Source organism: Drosophila biarmipes, chromosome 3R, assembly GCF_025231255.1.
Source record: "Drosophila biarmipes strain raj3 chromosome 3R, RU_DBia_V1.1, whole genome shotgun sequence".
Lineage (NCBI taxonomy): Eukaryota > Metazoa > Arthropoda > Insecta > Diptera > Drosophilidae > Drosophila > Drosophila biarmipes.
The window spans coordinates 32,556,733-32,581,036 of NC_066616.1; the positions used below are offsets into that span (position 1 = coordinate 32,556,733).

The 24,304-nt window shown below is 45.6% G+C and overlaps 2 protein-coding genes across 8 annotated transcripts; one reads left to right on the forward strand and one right to left on the reverse strand.

The window, feature by feature from the left end:
• Positions 1–16: 16 nt before the first annotated feature.
• On the reverse strand, positions 17–23,589 carry LOC108025308 (protein mesh). 7 transcript variants are annotated; one of them, XM_017095709.3, is made up of 15 exons: positions 22,833–23,507; positions 19,225–19,460; positions 18,935–19,122; positions 13,058–13,235; positions 12,854–12,991; positions 12,126–12,294; positions 11,283–11,877; positions 9,861–9,983; positions 9,542–9,700; positions 3,678–4,422; positions 3,196–3,614; positions 2,905–3,092; positions 2,361–2,600; positions 2,241–2,291; positions 1,350–2,171 (listed from the first exon to the last, which is right to left on the reverse strand). In XM_017095709.3, exons 1-15 carry the CDS (start codon positions 23,227–23,229, stop codon positions 1,699–1,701), a joined length of 4,299 nt encoding a protein of 1,432 aa, XP_016951198.1. In that variant the 5' UTR covers positions 23,230–23,507; the 3' UTR covers positions 1,350–1,698. The 7 variants fall into 7 exon arrangements, with proteins under 7 accessions (XP_050744666.1, XP_016951198.1, XP_050744663.1 ...); XM_050888706.1 differs by having other exon boundaries at positions 1,350–2,600; positions 22,833–23,285; positions 23,478–23,589; XM_050888707.1 differs by having other exon boundaries at positions 1,350–2,600; positions 22,833–23,282; positions 23,478–23,571.
• On the forward strand, positions 21,037–22,094 carry LOC108025309 (protein bottleneck). The gene has a single exon (XM_017095710.3). It carries the CDS (start codon positions 21,069–21,071, stop codon positions 21,987–21,989), a length of 921 nt encoding a protein of 306 aa, XP_016951199.1. The 5' UTR covers positions 21,037–21,068; the 3' UTR covers positions 21,990–22,094.
• Positions 23,590–24,304: the final 715 nt, after the last annotated feature.

Genomic DNA, 24,304 nt, shown 5'->3' on the forward strand with positions numbered 1-24,304 from the left:
GGGAATACAACTACAATTGGATTAAATTTTTTGTTTTATTTGATTTGGTGTTCAATAAATAGAGTTTTGATGCAGGTCCAATGTTAATAAAATTGGGTAATTACATCTGAGGTTTTTGATTCCGCGTTCTGTGATTTGTGATTCAGCACACGATCGCATTTCCTCGGCAGCTCATCAATGAGGAAATCAAATTACATGTTGCTTCTGCCACTTGGACTTGGGCAGCAGAGCCTGGGCTGCTTCCTCCTCCTCCCTGGCGATTCGTTCGCGGATCCAATAGTTCGCGCCGCACACCAGCAGTAAGAGGCAGGGAATGAGGATGAGCAGGACCATTCCCAGCGAGATGCTCGCCACCCGCGCCGAGTGCTCCTCATGTCCTGCAAAGGTATGCAATCGAGAATAGACAAAGGATTCTTTGTGGGTGGGGAACGGGGACATGAGCTATGGGTTCTACGAACAGTAATGGCACTTCAAATACCCTTTACAGTAACTTTACATCTGCGATTATAGATCCTTAATTGATTTATTTTAAATTCCATTAACTTATGGACATTTAAATTTAAGACCCTTTTTTTATTTATAAGTGCTCTTAACTTTGATTTTTTATCCAGACAGATATATTCCACATACCCTTCACCTTGCCCTTTCAAAAGTGTTACCTTGCCATCTCTGCCCATAAATAAAACAGCCAACCGGCTATCCATCTAGCTTTTCCCTGCCATCCATCCAGCCACTCAGGCTGGAAACTACAGCCGCCTAGTTTTGAGACCTCGTCCTGCCACTGTGCCGTGTCTATCTCCCGGCCAGAACGCTCCACACCCGCTCATTGATGAGGAGGACCAAGGACTCGCCGGCGGACAAACAGACATAAGTAACGGCAACTTGTCCATCAATTTGCTCAAGATTGATTGACATTGGCGTAATGCACACAATACATTCTGTCCCGATGGAAGGGGCGTGGGTGGAGCACGGGGGCGTGGCAGTGGTGGCAACAACATTGAGACGGAGCACAAAAAACACAGTGACAGCTGAAGATTAATGTCTTTGGCTTCGGTCTCGTCTCCGTTGTAAATTTCATGTAATTTTCGTTTGCACTGTCGCTGCATTGGCAAGAGTACACTGGGAAAAGTGGGGGAGTGTCGCATAATGGTTTAATATTAAATTCCAATTCCCTCTGCCCACCTTTCCCAGTGCAATCTGCAATGCCAGCCGCCTGCCATGCAAATTATTACAGAAAATTGACAGGCAGCTAAGCAGCAAACAAAGCGAACCCTGCGAAGTGTCAACTTTCATGTAACAATTGGCATTATCGAATCCGCCTGCAAGGGAACCGAGAACATTATTCAGTATTTACAAGTAAACTACTATAAACAAGTGTTTTGGTTTATTCAATGTATAAAATGATGATTGTTTACCTGGGCCGACGAAATACAAATGAATTGCCATTAGAATTAAGCTTAATGTACAAGGATTCGGTTTTCGGATTGGACTATTAAATAATTGTTACATGGTAGGTGTTACTGTTGGATGTGGTCATGGCCTCGGGAAAACAGCAGTAGAACAATAGAAATGGAAGCGTCGCGGGCAGGTGGGTGGTTCAAAGTTGGCGGCATAACAGGTACTTAAAATTAGTTATTAATTGGGGGTGGCTCCTATTTGAACTTTGCAGCTAGTGGGGACCGGGATGAGTTCGGATCCTCAGACCTCCGTGGACTTTTGCACCGAGGGGGTGGGCGAGGTGGCCAGTGGGGGCAACGGCAGGCCAGTGTCCTGCGTCAGCGGCGCAGGAGCTGTGCGCAGGGGCACGGCGTTCACGCTCGACGGGGGCCTGCTGTAGTACTGGGTGTTGCTGGGCAGCACTGGCACACCTCCGAAGCGGTTCTGTGTCGCCGCCTGGGGGGTGTAGTTTATGGAGCTGGCACCACTGGTGCGGCTGTCCAGGCCACTGAAGGTGGGACTGTACTGCTGGCGGTGCAGCTGGTCCGCCTCCTCCGGCGACAGGGGCTGGTGATAGCCCGCCGGGTGGGTGGTGCCCGTGTGGACATCCGCCTCATCGAAGTCGTCGTCCTCGTCCGGGTGACGATCCTCGTCCACCGGCGAGCCGTGCTGATCCAAATCCGTTCCGGAGGCGGAGTGCAGGGACCGGCGACCCAGCTGCTTCGGCTTCTCACCTGTGGGCACGTTCGGATTAATGTAGGAAATGTCCCTGGCTAACTTTGAGCTGTTTCTATTTTGACTACCTTCGGACGAGGTCACATCCTCGTCGTTCTCATCGAGATCCCATTTCTTAGCTGGAAAATCAATTTGCGGTTTGCCAGGTAATGGTTCGTTCGTGCGATATACTTTGTCGTAGGACCTACTTTTCTTCAGTGTGCTGGCGTCCGTATCGCTGTCGTCGTCGTAGTTCAGCGTTCTCAGATTGCGAGCGGAACTAGCCCTCGAGCGGGGCAGCATGGGCATCTGCCACTGCGGATCCTCCTTCAGCTGCTTCTGGCGGTAGCGATACACGCCGCACACGATGCACAGCATCAGTGGGCAGATCACCAGGAAGATAATGCCAATTGCTATGAAAGCGACGCGACGCGTGTAGTACACCTCACCTGCACGGGTCAAAGGTTGGAAAGGATCGGTGAGGATCAGGGGGTTCCAGAACGTGTTCCCACTGTGTACTGGCTGACTGGATTAGTTACTTATTTTCGAAGCCTCGTGCAATCTTTTTTAAGAAGCTTTTGACATCAAGGAAACACAATTTTAAGATATTTCTGTATTTATAAGATACTTCTATATCCATACTAAATACACCGAAAAAGCTTAGGTAAAGTTCTAATTCAGTCAGTCAGTTGAACTGTTGGTAGATCTAAGAGCCCCTAAACTAAGGGATATTGCCAAGAATTGGGTACTTACGTAGACACTCGGTGTATCCGTATTCGGGAATGTTCCAGAGACCGTTGGACAAACACTCTCGACGTTGATCTCCAATCAGGATAAAGCCCTCGTTACACTCAAAGGACACCTTGGCGCCAGGCATGAAATCAAAGCTAAGCTTTCTGCCGAATCGAGGGGTCTGCAAGACACCACAAGATACCACGCGTCTGTGGAAATAAGAAGATATGAATCATTAGATAAACACCAACATAAATAAAAATATACATTTTTCCATTACTGAAAAATTATCCATTTTAGGATTATACTTACACTGCATTCTCAGCCTGCATATTGACTAAGGTGTCGTAGTAGTTCTTGGTGAAGTGCGCCAAATCTCGATTTAGGGTCATCGCATAATCATATTGACACTGCATACACTCTCCACAGAGTTCTTCAGCTCTCTCCAGATCGTAGGTGCGGTTGGTGGGCAGGAAGTCCGCGGGATCCAGGACATAGTTTGGCTGGAAGGTGGCATTCGCATAGTAACTGGACATCCTTCCGAACTCCCGGGTAAATAGCGCAGCTCCCACTCCAGGAACCTCGCGATCCGTGAGCATCCATTTGATGCCAAAGTTGGTGTGGATGCTGCGCAGATCATTCAGATTTAGAGAAGCCACCTGCCCATTGGGTAGCATAAAGTCGTCCAATTTATTAAAGCTCCAGTTGCCAAAGAGACCAGCTGTTTTGTTCTGGAATTATAGTAAATTTATAAAATAAAGTATAAAAAATGAGAAATATTATTTGGCACTCACTATAAACTTCCAGGGCAGGAAGACGCGGCCCGTCATGAAGCCCTCGTTCTCCACCACCTCAACTCCGATGCCCGCGTCGAACTGCACCACCACCTGGGACTGGTTGAGCAGATAGGTCGGGGTGTACACGGTTACACCATCAAAGTGCTGGAACTTCAGACTCTCCCTATCGAAGTACACCCTGCGGCCATCGGCGAGGACATCCAGGCGGTAGCGCCACCGGGCGTGCAGAGGACGCAGGCGGACCTCAATCGTGGTGGTGGTGTTGCCCCTCATCGCCACCGCCGTCAAGTGGGTGGCCTTCACCTCGCCGTAGAAGTTATTTGGCAGCTGCTCGAATCGTCCTTGCACCTCGAACTTATTGCTCTCATCCACGCTGCGTGCCAGGACGAACTCGCCCAGGCCGTTGAAGGTGTATGCCGTGCCGTCGAAGGTCACGAAGTGGGGATCGCCGAAGACACCGGCGATGCCCGGCGCCTGATAGGCCACGCAGTCCTGCGAGGGACGACGCTCAAAGCGGTACGTCTCGCAGCCCACCGCCTGCTCCTCCTGCCAGTAGCAGCAGGAGTAGAACGGCCGCATGTCGTGGAACCACATGGACAGCGAGGGCACCTTGCTGGCCTCGTTCCAGGGCATCTTGCCCAGGTTGTGGACGCGGCGGGGTCGGGAGCCCCACATCTGGTCGTAGGTCAGCATGAGGAAGCCGTAGCGGTCGTAGCAGCACTGCTGCTCGGCTCCTTGGGCACTGAAGACGGAGGATGGTTATGAGTTAATTCAAAGAAAATATACATTTAAAACTCAAAAACATTGTTCTCCTTCCTTTTTTTTTTTTTATTAATTAACATCTTTATTTAATATAATCCAGGAACAGATCTAATTAAAGCCTTTAACCTAAATGTTTTCTTAAGTAAATAATCTCTTAATTATAAATTATAATTAGTTTTCAACTTGGTATATAGGAGTAGATCAAATTACGACTAGTTTCAAGTAAATAATATATTCATATTAGTCTCTTAGGAGCAGCCCAAAATGTCTTCTTTTGAGCCTGCGAATTGGGATAGCCCCCTGTAATCTCCGGGCTAGACGATTACGGTGGGCAGTTAGACGGTCGTTGTACCTGCTTGAGAAGAACGATATTTGGTCTTCAACAAGACTCAGGTTTAGGTCATTGTGAAGCGTTTGGCCGCTAACGAACCACTCACAGCCAGTGATTTGTCTTAATGTTTTGTTCTGGACGGTTTGGAAACGTTTTCGGTGGGACGCAGCCGCCACTCCCCAAATTTGGATTCCATATCTCCAAGTTGGTGCGATGATTTGTTGATAAATGCGCCGCTTGCATCTTAGAGATAGTTTGCTTTTCTTGTTTAGCATCCAGAATAATTGGTTCCGCTTTAGGTTGCACATTTTGACGACTCTGGCAATATGTTCTCGGAAGGTTAGGCGTTTGTCCAGTGTGAGGCCTAGGTATTTCGCCTTAGTCGCTTGCTCTATGTCCACATTATTAATGTGGACCACCGGAGTTGTTTTTCGGCGTAACGTAAAGCAAACGTTTACGCATTTGCTTTCGTTGATTTTGATATTGTTCGCCGTGGCCCATTTCTCGAATTCGTTGAGGTAGGTTTGCAGCGTTTGTGAAGACTCGGTCTCACTGTTCGAGGAGCTGAGAAAGCAGACGTCGTCAGCGAAGCTGGCCAGCAGCATTTTGCTGTTGTCGTAGGTCATTTCTTCATAGCTTGGCTTGGGGATGTCTGCTGTAAAGATGGAGTACAGTAGCGGTCCTAAGACGCTTCCTTGGGGAACGCCAGCTGTAATGGCAACATTTGCAGAGATTGCGTCTCTGGACTGGACGCAAAAATCTCTGTTTGTGAGAAACGATCTGATGAGCTCAAACAGGTTGGCTGGCAGCGCTGTTTTGACTTTGGCTAGTAGTCCCGGGATCCAAACTCTATCAAATGCCTGTTGTATGTCAAGAAAGATGCCGTTGCAGTATTCTTTATTGTCGTAGGCCTTCAGGATGTGATTGACTACACGGTGCAATTGCTCAATCGTACTGTGGCCGGCTCTGAATCCGAATTGGTGCATTGGGATAGTATCATTGTCTTCTAGGTGTATTATAAGTCGGGAAGCTATCAGCCTTTCCATTACCTTCGATAAAGAGGGCAGGAGGCTGATAGGCCGGTAGGAGCATGGATCCTGTTCCGGTTTCCCTGGCTTTAGAATCATACTGATTCTAGCACTCTTCCATTTTTTGGGAAAGTATTGCACTCTAAGTATCGCATTGAATATCAATGTGATAAGTAATAGTGCTCTCTTGGGAAGGATTTTAAGTACTGCGTTGCTTATTAGGTCATGACCTGGCGCCTTTCGACTTTTGAGGGTACGTATCATGTTTGAGACTTCTTCCAGACGGATATGTCTTATTGGAGGTGACATCTGGAAAGGGCGCTGTAGTATTTCGTTTATTCTGTTGATATCCTCCTCGGATGCGAAATTAAACGCAGTGAATCTGTCGCCAAGGTGTTCCGCAAATGTTTGTACTTGCTCTTCTAAGGAGCGACACCAGTTACCATTGCTGTTCTTCAGAGGCGTAACTTTCTGTGGCATTCTTTTTACTTTTTTGGTAAAGGACCACATATTAAAAATGGAATCATTAGAATAGTCCATATTGGTCAGCATATGTTCGAATTGCGCATTTTTCAATTCAGCCATGGCAACGTGAAGCTCTCTGGCGCATCTATGCCATTGAGCTTTATCCTCAGGACTGTGCGTTCGAATATAACGTCTTCTCAGTGCTCTCTTACGGACTAGAATCTCTGCAATGTTTGGGTCAATTCTATTCGAGTGGCGTATGAGGGCTCTGCCATGATTGTTTGCAGTGTACACGTTTGCACTCCTCGCCGCATTTGTTACGTTGGTAGTGAAGAGGTCTACAGCGTCGTCAATCTCAGCAGCAGAGTTGAGCTCAATGTTAAGGCGTATCGATCTACATAGTTCTTCCTTGAAAACAGCTACATTTGTGTGTTTGCTAAGAAGTTGTCTACGTTGAGTGCATTGTATGGCTTCTGTTTTTAATGTAGTGATGAGAGATAGGTGGTCCGATTCAAGGTCCCAGCTGTCTCTGATGCTTAGCTTGTCGTGTGGAATGTTGCGATAAATTGCAAAGTCTAAACAGGATGGTCTTCGATTTACTGCGCTTGGATAGTATGTTGGTGCTCCAGTCGCCAGGATGTTGGCGTTAATTGAGATGGCGCTTGCGGCAAGTAAGTTACCTCGGTGACAGGTGATCGCAGAACCCCACCATGGATGTTTGGCGTTCCAGTCTCCGCTGATAAATGATCTTGGGAAGTTGAAGTTAGCGAATATGTCATCAAATTCTGATTGAGTCCAGCTGAAGTTCGGAGGGCAATAGATTGATCCGATGAATATTTGTCCTATACATGTTTGGATTCTGGCACCCACGATTTGGACTTTAGCATGGACGATTGGCTCGATGGGAAAGTGATTGATCTTTTTGTTAACCAGGATTGCAGCTCCACCCCTGTGGCTGCCGTCAGGTAGATTTGAAGTGTAGACTTCATATCCAAATAGTTGAAGGTTGGATGTCTTCGTTTCAGTGAGAAGGAGAATGTCAATATTCTCTCTCTCCGCAAGGTGGCCGATTTCCGTCATTTTGCCGGCAGCACCTCGCGTGTTCCAGGTGAGAATTTTTATTTGGGACATTGTGTAAGTTGCGCGTTAATTGCAACCAGCATCTTCAGCATCTGGGCTTGCATGGCGTATAGACCCTCGATAGCTTTTGAGAGCGATGCAACTGCCATTTCTAGTTTAGATTCTTGTGCATTTTGCTGTTGTGACACATCTGGGAAAAAGTGCGCATGATTTTTTGCACCGTAGTGATGTTGCTGTTGAATGGCGTCCTGTAGCCTATTTGTTAGGTTTCCTGGTCGTTTGTTTTGTTTTTCCGTGATTGGATTTGCATTTCTGGCTATTTGAGCATAAGAAACTCCATTTTCATAATGTTTGGGTGTAGAGTTATTGTTTATGCTCACTTTTGGGGTTTTCTGTAAATTTTCGTTCATTTTGAGCAATTTTTGATAGGATTTGCAGCCACGGAAGTTAGCTGGGTGATTTTCACCACAGTGAGTGCAAGTTGCTGGTGCTTCTTTGCTTCTGGGACAATCTGATGATTTATGGTAGTCACCGCAAGAGACACAGATAAAAGGTCTGTAGCAATATCTTGCAGTATGACCAAACGATTGGCATCTCCGACATTGCACTATGTCTTGTGCTTTTCTGGCTACTTCAAAACGGACGCGTTGGCGACATAGAGATCGTAGTTGGAGTATATCTTTGTTATTTAGATTCTTTTCTACATTAATGAAGAAGAGGTTCATCTGTTCACCGCTCTTGTTGCTTTTTGGGTTATATATTGATAGAACTTTATGCCCCTGTCTGAGTAATTCCTCTTTGATTTTATGATGGAGCTGTGAATGGTGTAATCCTCGCACAACAACTCTGAATGGTTTCTCGTCTTTCAATTGATAGCAATGGAATTCAATTTTCAGGGAATTTAGTTGTCGTACTACAGCCCTGTAGGTGTTTGCGTCTTTGGTGTAGATTCTGTGAGTGGAGCCCACAGAGGATTTGATTTCAACATTTTCAAGATTTGTAACTTCCTCGATAGCGATAAGAAGTTCGTTCACGTTTGTCACGTCCATAAGAACGATTGGTGGTGGTTTTGGACTACCAGTAGAAGCAGATTTTACCGTAGATGAATCAGTTTTACTTTGTACGTTTGCGTTCTTGTTATGTGCATTGCTGTCTTTAGCCTTAGAAGCGGTGTGAGAACGGTAAGCCGCTGCTGCAGCGCTAGTCGATGGTTCGTCCACACTATTGCAGTCCATCTCATCGTCATCAACTGATAGTGTTTCGAACCTGTTTGCTGACACAGGGTCACTGGGTTCTAAATTTCTAATATCGGCACGTTTTCGTTGACTTATTGGTGAGTTCGATGACCCCTTCCTCTTCTGGCTCTGGATTTTTTGCCATCTGGGTGAATCAGATTCATTGAGGCCCGGTAGAGGGGGGAAGTCTATAGAAGTGCTTAATGCTTTAGGAGGCATAGGCGTTGAGCACATGCCACTGCATATGCTGGGTGATGATGTAGTGTAGGTATATATTGGACTGTGAGTTGTTGTCAGAGTACTGGTGATACAGGCTGCATTACTGCTTGATACTGCTATACCATATGAGTTAAGCTTGCCGCTAGTGGCCAGATTTTTTGCCAGGGTTAACTCTCCTGGAATCACCTCGTCCATGACGGCTTTTTTCAGAGCTTCGCCCAGAAGCATTGTTTCTCTGGTATTTGCCATTTCTCTCGATTTTATGCAAAGTCGAATGTAAGTCAATCACTGCTTTTGTTGCCCCTCTTGTACGGCTGCGCGCAATGTGAGGGGAACAGCGATGCCCTAGCGGGCACAAATGCAGTCTTGTCGCACTACACTTATGTTGTTGTTGTTGTCCCACTGCCGACACTGCGCTAGACAGCGTCCGAATTTTTATGATCTGTGCTATTATTAGCACACGAAGAATAGATAACAAAATAATAACGCGTAAGCACGCACTTTGTTTTTTTTTTTTTTTTTTTCCCACGACACAACTTGTCAAAGAGTTGATGGCCTACTGTCTCCTTCCTTTAGAAATTCAAAATTATTTTCTATGGTGCCCAAAAGTATGCTATGAAACAGTTAAATATAAAGTATTGTTGCATAGTTTTGGACACCATTTGAAATGAATTTAAAATGCTTTCTCTAGCATTCTTGATTTCCTATAAATCATAAATTATATTTATTTATTCCACTTACACTGGCGTTCCGCTGACCACACAGTGGATGGCTCCGCGGTGCCTCAGGCAGCTTGGGTTCGAGTCCTTGTCGCACTCCCGGTCCGGACGGAAGCGTCCCTTGTCCAGGACAGCCTGGTCCAGGGTGCAGGGGCACAGGGGCAGGTCGGCGGCAAAGTTCCTGCGAAATGGGGAATATGAATGTTCAGGCTGGGAAGTCCCTTTATTGCAATCCTCGGCTAATTAGCCAGCCTCCATTTGGCCAGTCCCCATCGGCGTTTTCGGCTGCTTTTAATTAGCGGGCCAAATGCAAATGCAAATGCATATTTGCTGAGCCTTACCTGAGGAATCGGTCGGCGCGAATCCAATTATCGCAGAGAGCTCTCGCCCAGCGTTTTCCGTGCTGTCGCTCCCACTGCGGCGCCATATACCAGGCCAATGGAATCGGTCGGGACCACAGGACCCTGGAAGCGGGAGAGTGGGAAATTGCATTGTGAAAATGTATGCCAAAGACTAATTTCAAGGCAAGCGGTACAGCGGATGACATTCATCCACCTCTGACATTCGAGCGGATTGCCCTGCCAAATGCCAGCTAATAAACGCGATTTAACCTTCTCTTTTCCTGACGAGCGACACGATATTGCCATTAGCCGTTGCCTAGTTAGCCTTCGATGGCAATTCACGCCTCGCGCTGCCATGGAAATATTTTTCATTAAGTTTTCACAATTACCCGGTCATCAAATGGAAATTAAATGTTGGAACAATTCTAACAATTTATTTGGGCACCCGCCACTTTGGGCCGACTAACGACACCCAAAGGTGCCGTAAACCAAAAAGAATAAAACGGTTTTGTATTGCGTCTTAGGGGAAAAGAAACAGGGGCAAAAAAGGGAGAGATACTTGTATAATTTATGGCACTACCAAAAGTATATTTGTTTAATAACAAAAACATACTTCATAATAGGTATCTGCTTGGAACCCAATTCCCTTTAAAATATATTATTATCTATACTTGGTACAAATACTTGATTTTTTCCAATATTATTTTTTCATTGAAATCTTGATAACTTCTCCCTGTGCAGACCTGAACGAACCCTCGGAAATTCCTACTCGTCAAACTGGGCATCTTGCTAAATATAACTTGTATTTTGGGCCAACAAATTTTATGGCTCGGAAGATGATTCGCGTTTAAGTGCAAAATAATAGCAGGACGTGAAGGAAAGGCTTAAGCGCAGAAGACTGGCTAACAAACATGACAGCGATTACCACTGGCCGGGGCCATTAAAAACACATTTCCATTATTGATTAGCTCCGAGAATGCCTCGCAATTACAGGCTGTCATAATAAGCAATCTCTAGCCGAGCCAAGCCGGAGCAAATTGATTGCAGCCGAGGGGAGTGGGCTGGTTTACCATCGCAACTGGTATCTAGTGGCTCTCTCTGGAGGAGCCCGTTCGCATTCTCATTGAAATTGCCCGACAAATTGAATAAAAACAAGGACAGACCATCGAGGCACTGGGATGACACATTGAGACAACCGAGAATCAATTAAATCGCAATAACAAGGGAATCTGGGGAGGGATTCTGGGGTTACTGCAAATGCAACTGAACGGGGGAACTAATTTATACAATGCTAGCTATGATCAGCTGATGGTTAAGTAGGTTAAAGTAAAACAATATGCTGTTAAAATAGCTGAGTTAACATATCTCCTCTTTCAGTTAGGAAGGACTCCTAGGGACCCAATATATTTAACATCTACTTACGGACTGATGGCCAATCCCGAGTACTGCTCGGGCTGGGTGAGGTTGATCTGGAGGAACCCGAACTGCATGTCCCGGTTAATGTTGTTCCGGTTGATGTAGTTCGAGGGCGTGATCACGTAGCTGCCGGAGTTGGAGTACGAGGCCTCGATGATGTCGATGTACTCCAGCTGGGGCTCGATCTTGGTCTCCCGGTAGCCCCACAGCGAGATCATCACGTTGGCATTGGCATTCGAGGTCAAGTTGTACTGGTTCCAGGTGATGCGGATCTCGCTGGGGTTCTTCTTGTGCACGTCGTCGTTGGCGAAGAAGATCTTCTCGGTGGCGGCGGCAGGGGTCTCCACGAAGTACTTGCCGCGCCACTTGAACCTCTGGGTGCCCACGGAGATCTGGAAGCGAATGTAGCCCTCGGCCTTCAAGTAGGGCTGCACGCAGATCACTCGGTTCCTGTCCACGTAGGTTCCCAGCACGGATTCCGTGTCGAAGTGGCAGGTCACTCTGATGCTGGGGTCGAAGCAGGGGCCAGTGATGTTGACGACCTGACCACCCAGCATGTTGCCCGACTCGGGGGCGAAGGTCAGTGGCAGCAGGGCAGCATCTAGTTGAAAATGTATTTTATTTTAAAGCAATTTTTAAGATATTTATCCTAGAATAAGTATTTATTTAAGCATATTGAAAATAGTAAACATTATTGTTAAGACTTAAATTGTTAAACAATCCTTATCAGATTTTTAATAAAGCTCCCCAGCTATGTCACACAAAAATCCTCTTAAACAGCTACCCAAACCCCAAAACAGTATCTAACTTTCAGGGCCATCGATAAAGTGGCCCTGCAATCAAACGTACCGATATCCTTGTTGCAGGAGCCAATTAGAATCTGCTCGTCCACGCGGAAAATGTGACGACCCGGGAAGCCATTGGCCCACCCTCTGTTGGCCAGGTCCCGAATCACCATGTTCTGGCTGTAGGGCTTGTACTCGTAGGCCTGGGTGCCGTTGCCGGCATTGAAGCCGACCTGAAAGGGGGAAAAGGGGGAAAGGTTCGTGTGTCAGTGGGTAGGGGGTTCCGGGGGCCACAGTGCAATTAAACACATGCATTCGGATGGCTCCACATTTAATTAACTGCTCACAAAGTTCGCAATTATGGTTCGGGCTTAGGCAAAGTTTAAATTGTGCGTTTAATTAGTGCAAGTGGCTGCAGGCTGAAGAGGACTCGAGTTTCAAGCGCAAAACGCTTTGAGCTTATGATAATTGTAAATTTGATGAGAGCTTCTTGAATACATTTGCCAAAGGAAAGTTAAAGTTATAGAGTGTTGGTTATTTTTCATTGATTCCAAGGATTCTGAAAGTTGTCAGAGCAAACTTTATGCATATTAAGGAATCCCTTTCTGTGAGTCCTCAACTCGCACTTTACTTCTCCCTTTTGATTGCCGAACAAATCACCGGAGCAAACATGCCAACAAACCTCTTGCCCCACAATCAGTTGGCAAGTTTTCCCCTGGTGGTCAACTGTTTAATTGAGTGCCAACCGACAAAAAGTGAAAGGACGGAAAAAAGGAGAGTTTGACCACTTACGTATGCAGGAACTCCGCCCTCGCCCTTTGTCGTATCGCCTCCAGCCTCAGTGTGCGAGAGCCAGTTCAAAACAGCGTAGTTGAAGATGATATAGGTGTAGACCTCATCGGTAGCCAGGACCATTTGGAAGGTGTTGGTCTGGGGAGTAGGCAAAAGATTGTATATAGAGAAGAGCTATATGATAAATCAGATGAGACCACTTACCGTGTAGAGGGAGTTGTCGATTCCTCCGGCGAAGGAGACGTTCTTCCAGGTGGCGATCACCACGTGCTTGGGCACGAAGGTGTCGGCGCCCACGACGCCCTGCCGGATGTCCCACATGGTGCGCTCCCGCACCTCCACTCCGAAGCGGTCCGTGCGACCCATGAGATCACGTTCCACTCTGCGAATAGAAAGGGATTTTCCGTCAGTGCGGGACTTCTGAGGCTGATGCGAAAATGGGAAAACAAATCGGATGCAAGGAAATCTTCCAGATGATAAATGGATTCGATGTTCGGCATATAAATCAAGAGCAGGCGGAGAAATTTCTGATTCGGGCGCTTCCTCATTACCTCCCTGCTGGGCATATTTTCATAAACATTTTATTTATTTTACGCTCTCGTGAGCACTTTCAAGTGTGCCTTTTGGGGGAGTGGCGTTCGTATCGACGGCCGACACATTGGCGACGCCATCGCGGCTACGTGGCGTATGATTTATATGCTTTAATTATTCATTACGCATACGCCGCGAGCTCCGCACTTCAAGCTGTTTGTTTGCGCCCGTGCTGGCTGCCGCATAAATTGCTTTAAGCCAGTTTGCCTGAATTACAGACGGGATCCATGCAAAATGCTTAGACAAAAGCCATTCCAATCCATTGCGAGCACCAGACAAATAAATCTTAAGCCGATTTACCGGGGTATTTTTTTACTACACGGCAGCGGCCTTTGATTCAGTCCACTTACAACACACAACTAAGGCGAGTTTTCACTGCCGGACAATTGCACAATCGAAGGGAGCAATTGGGGATTGTCAAAGCCCTGGTTAGCATAAGAGGCTTATCAAATGAACCGACGGGTCAATACAAACATGTCCAGATGCTGGCCGCAAATCGAACTAAAAATTCAAACTGGGGGCTTGATTTTGCTAATGGAGGCATTCGACCAAACTCGAAACGGAAATAAATAATTAAGTGTATTCAAATTGAATTTTAAATGAAAATGGAAAAGATTGTACTCATTTGGCTGCAACCGAAACTGGGAAGGATTTATGGCTTAAATATATGTTTTCCTAAAGCACAGCCAACTGTAGGCAAAATAACCAATAGGAGCTGGAAAAGTGCTCTCACTCCAAGCCCTACAATTAGATTCTGAGCCCTCAATTAAGCTCTTTACATTTGGAAACCCCTGCATTTTATTTGCAAACACCTTAACTGAGCTGACACAAAATGCAACTTTACATCAGTGGTCCATGGCATTTAATAAAATCTAATAATTACTTTGGCTCCAGAGTATCAGCAAATGTGAACTAATTCCCAGTTGCTTTGACAAGGACATTCATTTGGGGCCACTGCCAACCTACACATATAACAATTGTAATCGAAAAACTCGTTATGCTCCAGCATTTCTGTGTGTGGCAAACAAAGATGAATGTGGGCCATTTTCTATTTGCATTTTCCCGGTAACATTTTATTGATTTTGCCCCGGCATTCGTAGTGATAAATGAAACGCACACACGCCGGGCTCTGGAATTGCAAACAAACATGAGTGGTAGAATGGTATTTACCCCGATGTTCGGCGTATTTATTAACACTCGAACGATCCGTAATAAAAACTCATAATGCAGCCATTATCATACAACATTCATTTAAGGGCCGCCAGTATGTGCTTTTCAATTTTTGAGGGCACATAAATTATAACTGCCGGCAGATGGCAATGGCAATAAATTACAAAATTACACTTTCCTTCCCCTCGACAAGAATAAAAAATAGAAAGCGTTTGCTGGCAGCCTGCAAAAAACCGCATGCCATGGCCAAAGAACCTTCTTCTTCTCAGAGATAACCGCACACAAAAACCCACACTAGCATAGTTTATCATTTGTGTTTGCCCAGAGCAAAAAACTTTAAAAGTCTGCAATTGACATTCGGGCAAGAAAAAATGCGAATTGTCACTCAGCCTAGAAATGCGCGCGCAGCAGCCAAAAACAGCCGCAGACCCGTAGACTTTTACGTGTAAGTAAGCCAAAAAGCCACATACATTTATACAGGCACTGAAGAAAAATTGTAGTCAGAAAGATATGTTAGATTTCTCCTAGAGGTTTAAAATGTCTCAAAGTATGCTACACTATATTTTGCTGCCTACTTTTGAGCACCTTTTGTAAGTAGACATCTATGCTGCAATGATATATTAACACAAAGCAACACACTACATTTAATCATTAGCTTCAAACTCTTTATAGGCCTTCAGAAAATCTCTAAACATTATTTAGAGACCTTTTCTCGCCGTGTCAACATAGAGAAAGTCGCAAAAAGTAATAGAAACTCAGCAGAAGCTCGTACAAAAGTCGAGCTCCGTGCCGTTCCACCCAATTTCCCGCCCCTGCCCGCCTTTTCCCCATTTTCCCATCGCAGGCGAGTTCTTGAACTGCGCCATTATGTACTTTATTGCATACATTCGGGCGCTGCCACAGTTTTGTCTGCATTTGTAGGTTAAAATGCCTTTTCGCCGCTTTGCATGGGAATATTTGAGGCCCGCTCCCTCATCCCTTTAGCCCCCTTAGCCACCGTTCCAGCCATGTCTCCGTCTTCGCCTTTTGCCTTTTGCCGTGTGGCCCAATTCCATCTCTCGGGGTGTAAATGAAAGTGAAACAATGGCCGTACTTAAAGAAAATGGCGAAAATTGCATGTAAGCTGCAGAAAACAGCGCGGAGAAAGCAGAAAGCGCTCTCGCCAGTAAATGCAAACACAGACTTGCAAATGGCCCAGCCAAGGACGACGGGGGAGGGGGTTCTGGGGGCCGAAGGATTGGGGAAGTTCTTGTTATGATTGGCAAAAGGGAATAATGAAGCGGCATTATTATGGCGCCCCGGTTATAGGGAAAACTTTGGCCGAAAACACTTTCAAGGAACTTGGGTGAAGAGCTTGAAGTGCTATGCCTGAATTCTATAAAATTTAGGAAAGTGAATTTCAGCTAGTATCCACTTAAGGACAGTATCCATCTGAAAACTTTTCCTTTTTATGTAGTTTCTATTATATTGGAATGCTTTCTACGTCTTAAAAGAAATCATTTTTTAAGGCTTTAAAACCTTTCAGTTACATTTCTGAATAATCTTTTTTATTTCCCTCCAAAGCGCTTTGTGCATTTTAATGTCCTAATTTCCCGCGTTTGCAAATGCACCTTTGACTCATTTGCCGCAAAGCTGCTAACGGCCAAAAATCTTTTAATTGCACCAACGCAGGGCGGCAATTAAGATTCCGTTGGAAGCTTCCCTTGCCAAGCAACAATTAAACGCTCGCAGGTCCTGCAGTAATTCCCGCACTTACCAAAAAATCCCCATACACATCGAAATTCACACGCTGACAAAGTTTCGAGCGTTCAACAAAGGGAAAAAATCCCGAACAAACGACATTAAGTTTTTATTCGCCAACCGACGCGGCTAAACGTTTGTGTGTGTAATTAAACGTGCGCTCATAATGAATTTAATGCTCAAAGTGGACGGCGGTCCACGCGGCGTATGCGCAACGCCCTGCACTTTCGGCTAATCCAATGCTGAGCGCTAAGTGCGAGTGTGTAATTAAATTGATGCGAAATAAGTAGGGTCCGACATGTGGGAGGATGTCGATGGGGAAGGGTGGGTGCCTTGCGAGTGGGTGGTACGAGGGGCGGGCCGCTGGGTGGTGCTGGGTGGCCAGCAGTTTTACATCACTCGCATTTCGCTGTTCGCTCTGCTCTGCTTCTCTATTTTCAACGCCATGCAAAGTTATTTAAATTAAATTCCAGTCACAGCTCCAGTCACTCCCCGTTCTGTAATACCTCTGAACTCCCACTCACAAATGCACTGAGCGAAGAATGATAAGAGAAATGAAAAGGTTTTCTGGCTAAAAATATCCATTATCTTAGGTATCTAGAAGTATGCAACACGGTTTTTGAAAGCCAGAAATCTCAGTTTTTTGCATACTTTTCGTCGGCTTTTGTGGGTCATTCTATTGGGTAAGTTATTTTTATGATTACTTCTTTCAGTGTCCATTTAATTTTTCCCAGTGCACACATCAAAGTTTGGAGGAGTATTTCCCCTTGATGGTGCTATACACGAGGCGAAGACAATTAAATGCCAGGGTCTGTGCCATTGAACGAGTTATGCGACAAGCAAGTTTGACATATTGTCGGACTGTGTAAAAACTATAAAAATGCATTGCATGGCACCCCATTCTTGCACCCCTGCTCCTCGCAGGATGTTAATTGCTCTGCTGTGGCAATTTGTCAGCCGGCGTCACAGAGTGTTGACAACAAACCCAGTGAACGGGAAAACGACGAAAACGCCAGAAAACAATTCAATGGAAAAACATTTATCTTGCACCGCTTTAAACCATTCATAATGCTGTCAGATTGATTAAACCACTTTTGTAGTTTTTCGCCTATCTTTCCTTGGGGGTAAAGCCCACTTGCATTCTCCAACATGCAGACATCCCTCAACTAACTTGTCATTCTGTGTCACTTTGAAGTAATTTATGCTCTCCTTCCCCGTCTTTTTTATCCAAGTTCCTATTCCTTGGAAGCCTGAAGCATGAAATGTAAGGCTGGTGAAACAATGTAGGCGAGCAGCATTAATTTATGCTCCAAACAGCTGGAAACTGCGGGTTAACCAAAGAGCAATTTAAGATGAAACTCGCTTTAACTAATTAATGCATTTTTGAGTGGCTGCTTTTTTGTGTTGCGATCGCAGAATTTGTGAGGGCTTTTCTTTTTTACCCTGCTGCCCTGGGGTAACCCATATAAATACACCACAAATAACTTTTTAACCCCCACTGGCATTCATTAGCATAATTAGCCGGGGGAAGGCAACAAAAAAATAATGGGAATTCATGTTTGTATAAATTTAAACATTGTCCTCCGAAAGTTCGTACGAAAAGTGCAGGGCAACTGAATGTAATTAAAGTAGGGATTCCAGCCCCGAAATGCCATTGTTTCGTTCTGATGGAAACGCGTTGAATGGAGTTGCATGCTCTTTTCCGTAAAACCCTTCACAATGCATCAGGGTGATGGACATTTCGAAATGAATTCACGCACCAATGCATTCTGAAATCAGCGGGAAAATAATGGAGGTGGAAACCTGCGGCAGTCAGCGCATGGGGTCCCAGAAATATTACTGGCAGGTGCAGGTACCACTGCAATAATGCAAAATTCTGGGGCAATAAATGACAGTAACAAGCAACGAAGCACTAACAATGACAAACAATGCTGGGGGTTGAAGCAGCAGCAAGCCGAAAATGAATATACTCTTTGATTTAATTCGCAATTTATCAAAGTAAATTGAGGTAAAAGTAGGATCTTATTTGAAATTAAACCTCTTTGTGTTCTACATATTTTGTAGTATACTTTTTGACACCATCAGGAGAAATATTATTCTATATTAAAATCCCAACTCTGAATCTTTATAAAATAATAAAATTCTAAATAAATAATTCAAATGGTTTCAAAATATCTTTAAATACTGTTCTTTCACAATTTAATCCCCAGAATTAATGCAGAACAAATCTTGTGTCAAATAAATCATACCCCTTGGAAGGCCACATGCATAAATGCAGGCCCAAAAACACTCACGCACACACATGCAAAATGGGGCAACCGGAAGTGGCGAGTGGGACACGCACACACTCTTGCTAGCTTGTGTTAGTTTTCAGTAAATGACGACGGGCGCACGTAGGACGAATACATACGAATAAATACTTTTGTTTGGCGCGTGCTGTGTACTGATTTTGCATATGCAAATGCCACGAGAAACAAAGGCGAATAAATATGGTTGGCAAACAAATACAAACGAACCGGAAATGCGAGCGGGGGGCGAAGGATGCGGAAATAGATTGAGATGCGAGATGCATTGTCTTACCGGAAGTAAACGCCGGGCGTCCGCTGGTCAATATCCGACGGATAAATACGACCCACTCGGCACTTGCTGAAAAAGATGCCCATGAAGGAGGGATCCCTCTTGGCGGGCCAGTCCTTGATCGGGAAAACCAGGGGGTAGGTGAGGTACTCCGGGGGATCGGAGAACTCCAAGTAGCCGTTGAGGGAGAGCTGTGGGGGGAAGGGGATATACAATAAGATTATATGTTTATGTGATATATGGAATGTATTATTTTCTATGGGATAGATTTTAGATTCTAGATAGAACCTTACCCTCGTGTAGTTGAAACGGAATCCGTAGAACGGCAGCTGGAAGTTCAGGTTCTTGTGGAGCTGCGTCATGGAGGCGTGGATGTCGAACTGGTAGTCGCCGCGTCCTCCGTACATGTCCTTGTCGAAGTACCAGTACATGAAAGTGCTCCGGAGCTCCGCCAGCCTGGCGGCCGTAATGGTGTAGCCTCCGGCTGCCGTCGAAGGCGAACTCGGCGGGGCCACGTTGTTATTGGGATCTGCAGGGAGAAAGAGCAGAAAGACAAATAGCTTAGAGAGGCGAGAGCTCTGGCCTATCATTATAATTTCACACCTAATCCCGGGAGATTACTTTTTCAATTCCACAATATTATCCCTTGCACTTGCTGCGTTGCAGGGCACAAAGTGAAAAGAAAACTTTTCCTGGCTTTTTTGCATTTTCCGGCTGCAACTTTCCAGCCACCCACCGCCCACCACCCGCTTCCGTGCAGCTCCCGTTCCGGGTACTTGGCCATTAAAGGTCACAGTTAATATTCATTTCTCTGCTGCAAACTTGGCTGTCTTCCCTCGTTCTCCGCCTTCTCCTAATTTCCTTTCACCGCTGGCCTTTTAAAGCAATTTAAGCTGATTAAGTGCAAAGCTGACGTTCCCAATGGACACCGAAACAGGAGCCCCTGGAAGGACCCGGGATCCGCTTAAGGATATTGCTCCTCATGCTGGTCAAAAACTTAAATTGCTGGCGAAGTTTTCGTGGCAAAGTGCTGGCCAAGATTTCAAAATATTTCCGGCATCCCTGAGGAGTTGCGCTGAGGTTGCGAAGGACATTCATTGCAATTTCCAAGAACATTTTATGGGTACTTCTGAAGTTTGACTGTAATCGTGCTTCCATAAATCAATTAGCAGTCTAACTAACTGATGCATCATTTTGTAGCTGTTTTCGAGAAACTTTTCTTTTAATACCTAAAGTTCCAACACAAGCTTGCACTTTCTAGCATTTAATTAGTTATAAAGACGCATATACATTTTCCGTTTACCTCTGACTTCTTCTTGAGCTATTGACAATATTGCTATAAAACTTTGATGCAATTATAACTTCTCAGTTCTTATCTGTTCTTTCACTTTCTTTAACATTAATATTCCTTACTTTTTCAAAGAAATCTCTCTCCCTAGTTCCCCTTTAAGCTTTATAAATAATTCCGTCAATTAATTATGAACCCTATTAAGAACCCGACACCTCCTTTCACCTATTTGCATAGTAAAATCGCCATTCCGTCGCTGTTTAATTGCGTATTTCGCCTTGAGTAAATGGAAATTGCAGATGTATTTTATAATTTCGTTTTTCATTTTCCCTCTCCCACTTTCTACGTCTATTTGGCCAGCTGTCAATTGCCGAGTGTCGGGTGAGTTATTGGCCATTAATTGCATTGATTTTGATTGTAATGAGCCAGCTAATGAAACGTCAACAGCGGAGAGTGGGCCATAAAACCCGGCGGGTTTCTCTTCCAGAAACCCTGAACATCTGCCGCGTTTTTAGTTTTTAAGCTATTTATGAATTAGTACCCTCGCTAATCCTTTTCGAAAGGACCTTATAAAAGTGCGCGGATTAGCAAAAAGATTTGTGTAAAATTGGTGCGCGGAAAACACGCAAAATTCGCGTGTTCGGGTTGCAGTTACCGGGAAATGCTGGCCTTTTTTACTTGCAAGGCTTAGGTAGTTTCCCGGAATGGAGTCAAGCTAATCTGGCCAGCTACCTGAGTTCCCCGGACCAGCTGTCGGGTGTTGAAACTAGAGCAGGTAGTCCCAGAATCCCGGCTATATAAGGCCAGCCATTCTGGCAACAGCATCACATTCGTCCATCAGCCTTCAACATGAGCATCAGCACTTTCAACTTCCAGTTCTATAACTACAAGCTGAGTCCCTCGTCACCGGACTTCGGCAGTCCAGGGGCCTCCCGTTCCTCCTCCTCATTCATCAGCGAACTGGAAATGGACATTGACGAGGTCATGTCCACCCGGCAGCCACCGACCATCACCTCCACCCCCAAGCCGCGATACACCACCCAACTGGCCGTGGAATTGGCAAAAGCGGAGCAGCCCGGTAATGGCATTGCCCCGCTGCGACCCAAATTGCATACGCCCCAGAAGCGCTGGTCCATGGAGCTGAGGGAGAAGGTGCTGGAAATGTCCAAGCGAAATAATGGCCAGGAGAAACCGCAGACCACAGGGCAGCAGGAGCAACATGAGCCACTGCAACAGGAGCAACAGCCCGAGCAGAAGCAGCATCCCGAGCCGGAGCAGCAGCCCACTGTCACCGACAAAATCAACTTCTTCAACAAGCTGACCAACACCTTTGAGTCGGGTTTCAACAAGCTGCTGCAGCCAGGTGGTGCCACCAACAACCGCTTCATAGCCATGTTGCGCTCCTCCCGGCCACAGAGCATAGCCACCACCACCGCCAACAGCAGCACCGCCAACAGTTTCCTGGGCAGCAGTGGTTCCCTCAACGGCGGTCAAGTGCCGCCGCCCAAGCCCAAGCGACTGGCGGCCACCAACGCCCAGTTCGCCACGCCCCTGGCGCCCGGCATGGGCGTGGGCAAGGGTGGCATCCAGCGCAAGAGCTCCCTGCGCCGCAAGCCCTCCATGGACAAGTCCAGGGCCACCATCCTGAGGCAGAACATCAATGTCGCGGTGAGGCCCCAGAACCACGCCATCATGGAGGATCTCAGCCTAGTGGTTCCTGTGAGGCTGCGCATCGCGGAGTACGAGCAGCGCATCTCAATGAGTGCCTGAGATCAGGAATTCGTAAATCCATAATTGTAGTTTTAAGTTCCCAAGGATACCCTTACTCTAGTCTAAGCTAGCCTAAGCTTTTAAAGACAATTTCAATATATGATATCGAAAGCAAAACCTACAAGTTTTTTATTTGAAATGGGAGGAACAGTGGGGAAATTCTTTTTAAAGATGTAAAAGAATAATATTGTAAAGGAAAGTTAATTATTATATTTTCCCTTAGTGGTCTATATCCCTATAGAAAATAGAGTTTTCAAACTATTCCAAAACTAACTCAAAGTAATGAATCATCACCGCAAATCAGAGCATTGCTTCTCCCACAACCAATCCTTTATATCTCTCAATCACCGCCTAACAAAGGGCTCTGACTAATGTAGAAAAAATCCAAAAACAATGCCGTATAGCCAATATATCAGTCCTGGACGACTGATAAAACAGAGCTGCCTTTGCAATTGCAAAATCCACACACTACCTGTGGTTGTAAACTGAATCACGCAAGACTGTGTGCTCCATAACCCCCTTGTGTCCACACCGGTATGTAATATATAGTAACCTCTCCACCCCACCACCACGCACTTGTTTTGTTTGCCGAAGCGGAAAACAAGAAAATCGTTAGCTTTTTAATGCCCCAACCCCGGCACTATCTTATCGGGCCAAACAGAGAGAGGGAAAACGAGAGAGGGAGCTTACAACACCTGAAAGAACGAGCACAGGTTATCGAGCAAATATTGGTAACTAAACCAAACTGAAACCCACTGAGCTGTTCTGATAAGATAGGCAACGCGGCGTATGAGTAATGGGGTGGAACTGAATCAGCGCCCAGGGACATCGAGGTAGACTCACCCCAATTGTAGCCGCTGTTGTCCACGTCGTACAGCTCCCCCAAATAGTCGTTTGGCATGACGAGGGCTCCGAACGCCTGCTGGGGTTTCAGTCCGGCGACGGTGAGGACGTCATCGGTTCCCCGACTGGTCACATGGACCACGGGAATCAGAGTGGGTTTCTGCAGCGCCAGGGGCTTGGTTTTCGGCTTCTCCTTCTCCTCCAGCTTTTTGACCGCGGGCGTGGTCTTGGGCACCTCCACGAACTCCGCCTGACTCTTGGGTTTATCCACCTTCACCGGTTCGGGAACCGCGTTTATTATCTGATCCTCGAACTCCTCCGATATGTTCTCGTTGGCCAGGACATAGGCCATAAAGCCGCAGGCCAGCGCACAAAGCAAAAACAGTTTGAAGCGCATTTTCACTCCGATTTCGATTTAGCACTAAATTAGTAGTTCGTTTTTTCGTTTCACTGCTAAAAGAAAAACATCAAGGTTTAATTTATATTTAATTCGGTATTTATCACAGGACTTTATGGCAGTATTTCACTTCTTATGCACAATTTTCCCCGTTCTTAGCCGTTTTCACTTGATGACATCATCAGTTGGGGAAAAGCTTATCAGTTTGCTTATCACTTGTCACCAATTTTCAATTTATTTTCAATTACCAGGCAGAAAAACACGTTCGTTGCAGCGAGCCGCTCAGCTAAGACTGAAAGTTAGCTCTAGCGCTCCGATCGGGGCGTTGCCAAAACTCTGTCCGGTTCACCTGTCGCCGTCTGCTCGATTGTGAAACATCACCTTATCGGCCAGATAAAGTTGGCCATATCTAATCATGGGAGCACCACGCACCGATAACGCATTCCTTCGCGGCTTTTTCGGAGGTTCCGCGCTCTTTTCCCTGCTCTAGATTTAGCAACCCATTGTTTACTCCCATTTCGTATTCCAGATATCCTCTCTGTTGACTGTGGTCTCTGGCTGATTTCTGTGATTCACTCTTATTACAATTAATCACACTAATGACGCGGCCATTTTGTAAACACTGAATGGACTGTAAAACCTACACATGAGTGAGGAGTATACATACGAGAGCTCGCTTCCGGTTTAATTATAGACAATGACCCATTACCGACCATCAAAAAGGTATTTCCGATGCAGCTTACGTTTATGAATGGCAGTTGATGTCAAAAAAGCCTAGGGATTGATTTCATTAGGCCATGAAAGTGTCATGGTCGTCATTAACGAAGAAATGAAGAACAGAATGGAGGAGCTCGGATATTATAGAGATGAAGTAAAGCCACTTTGAAAGGGAATCAATACACTTGGAGCCTTCTTGACAAAACCATTCGTACAGCGAATAAGGTATCATAAATTAATATAAAATATAAATTAAGATAAAAATATCTTGATAAAAACCAAAGGATGGGACTTATTATTATTGCATTTATTAGTCAGTTTTTCTGTCAAACGAAAGAATAAATAATTCTAAATAAGT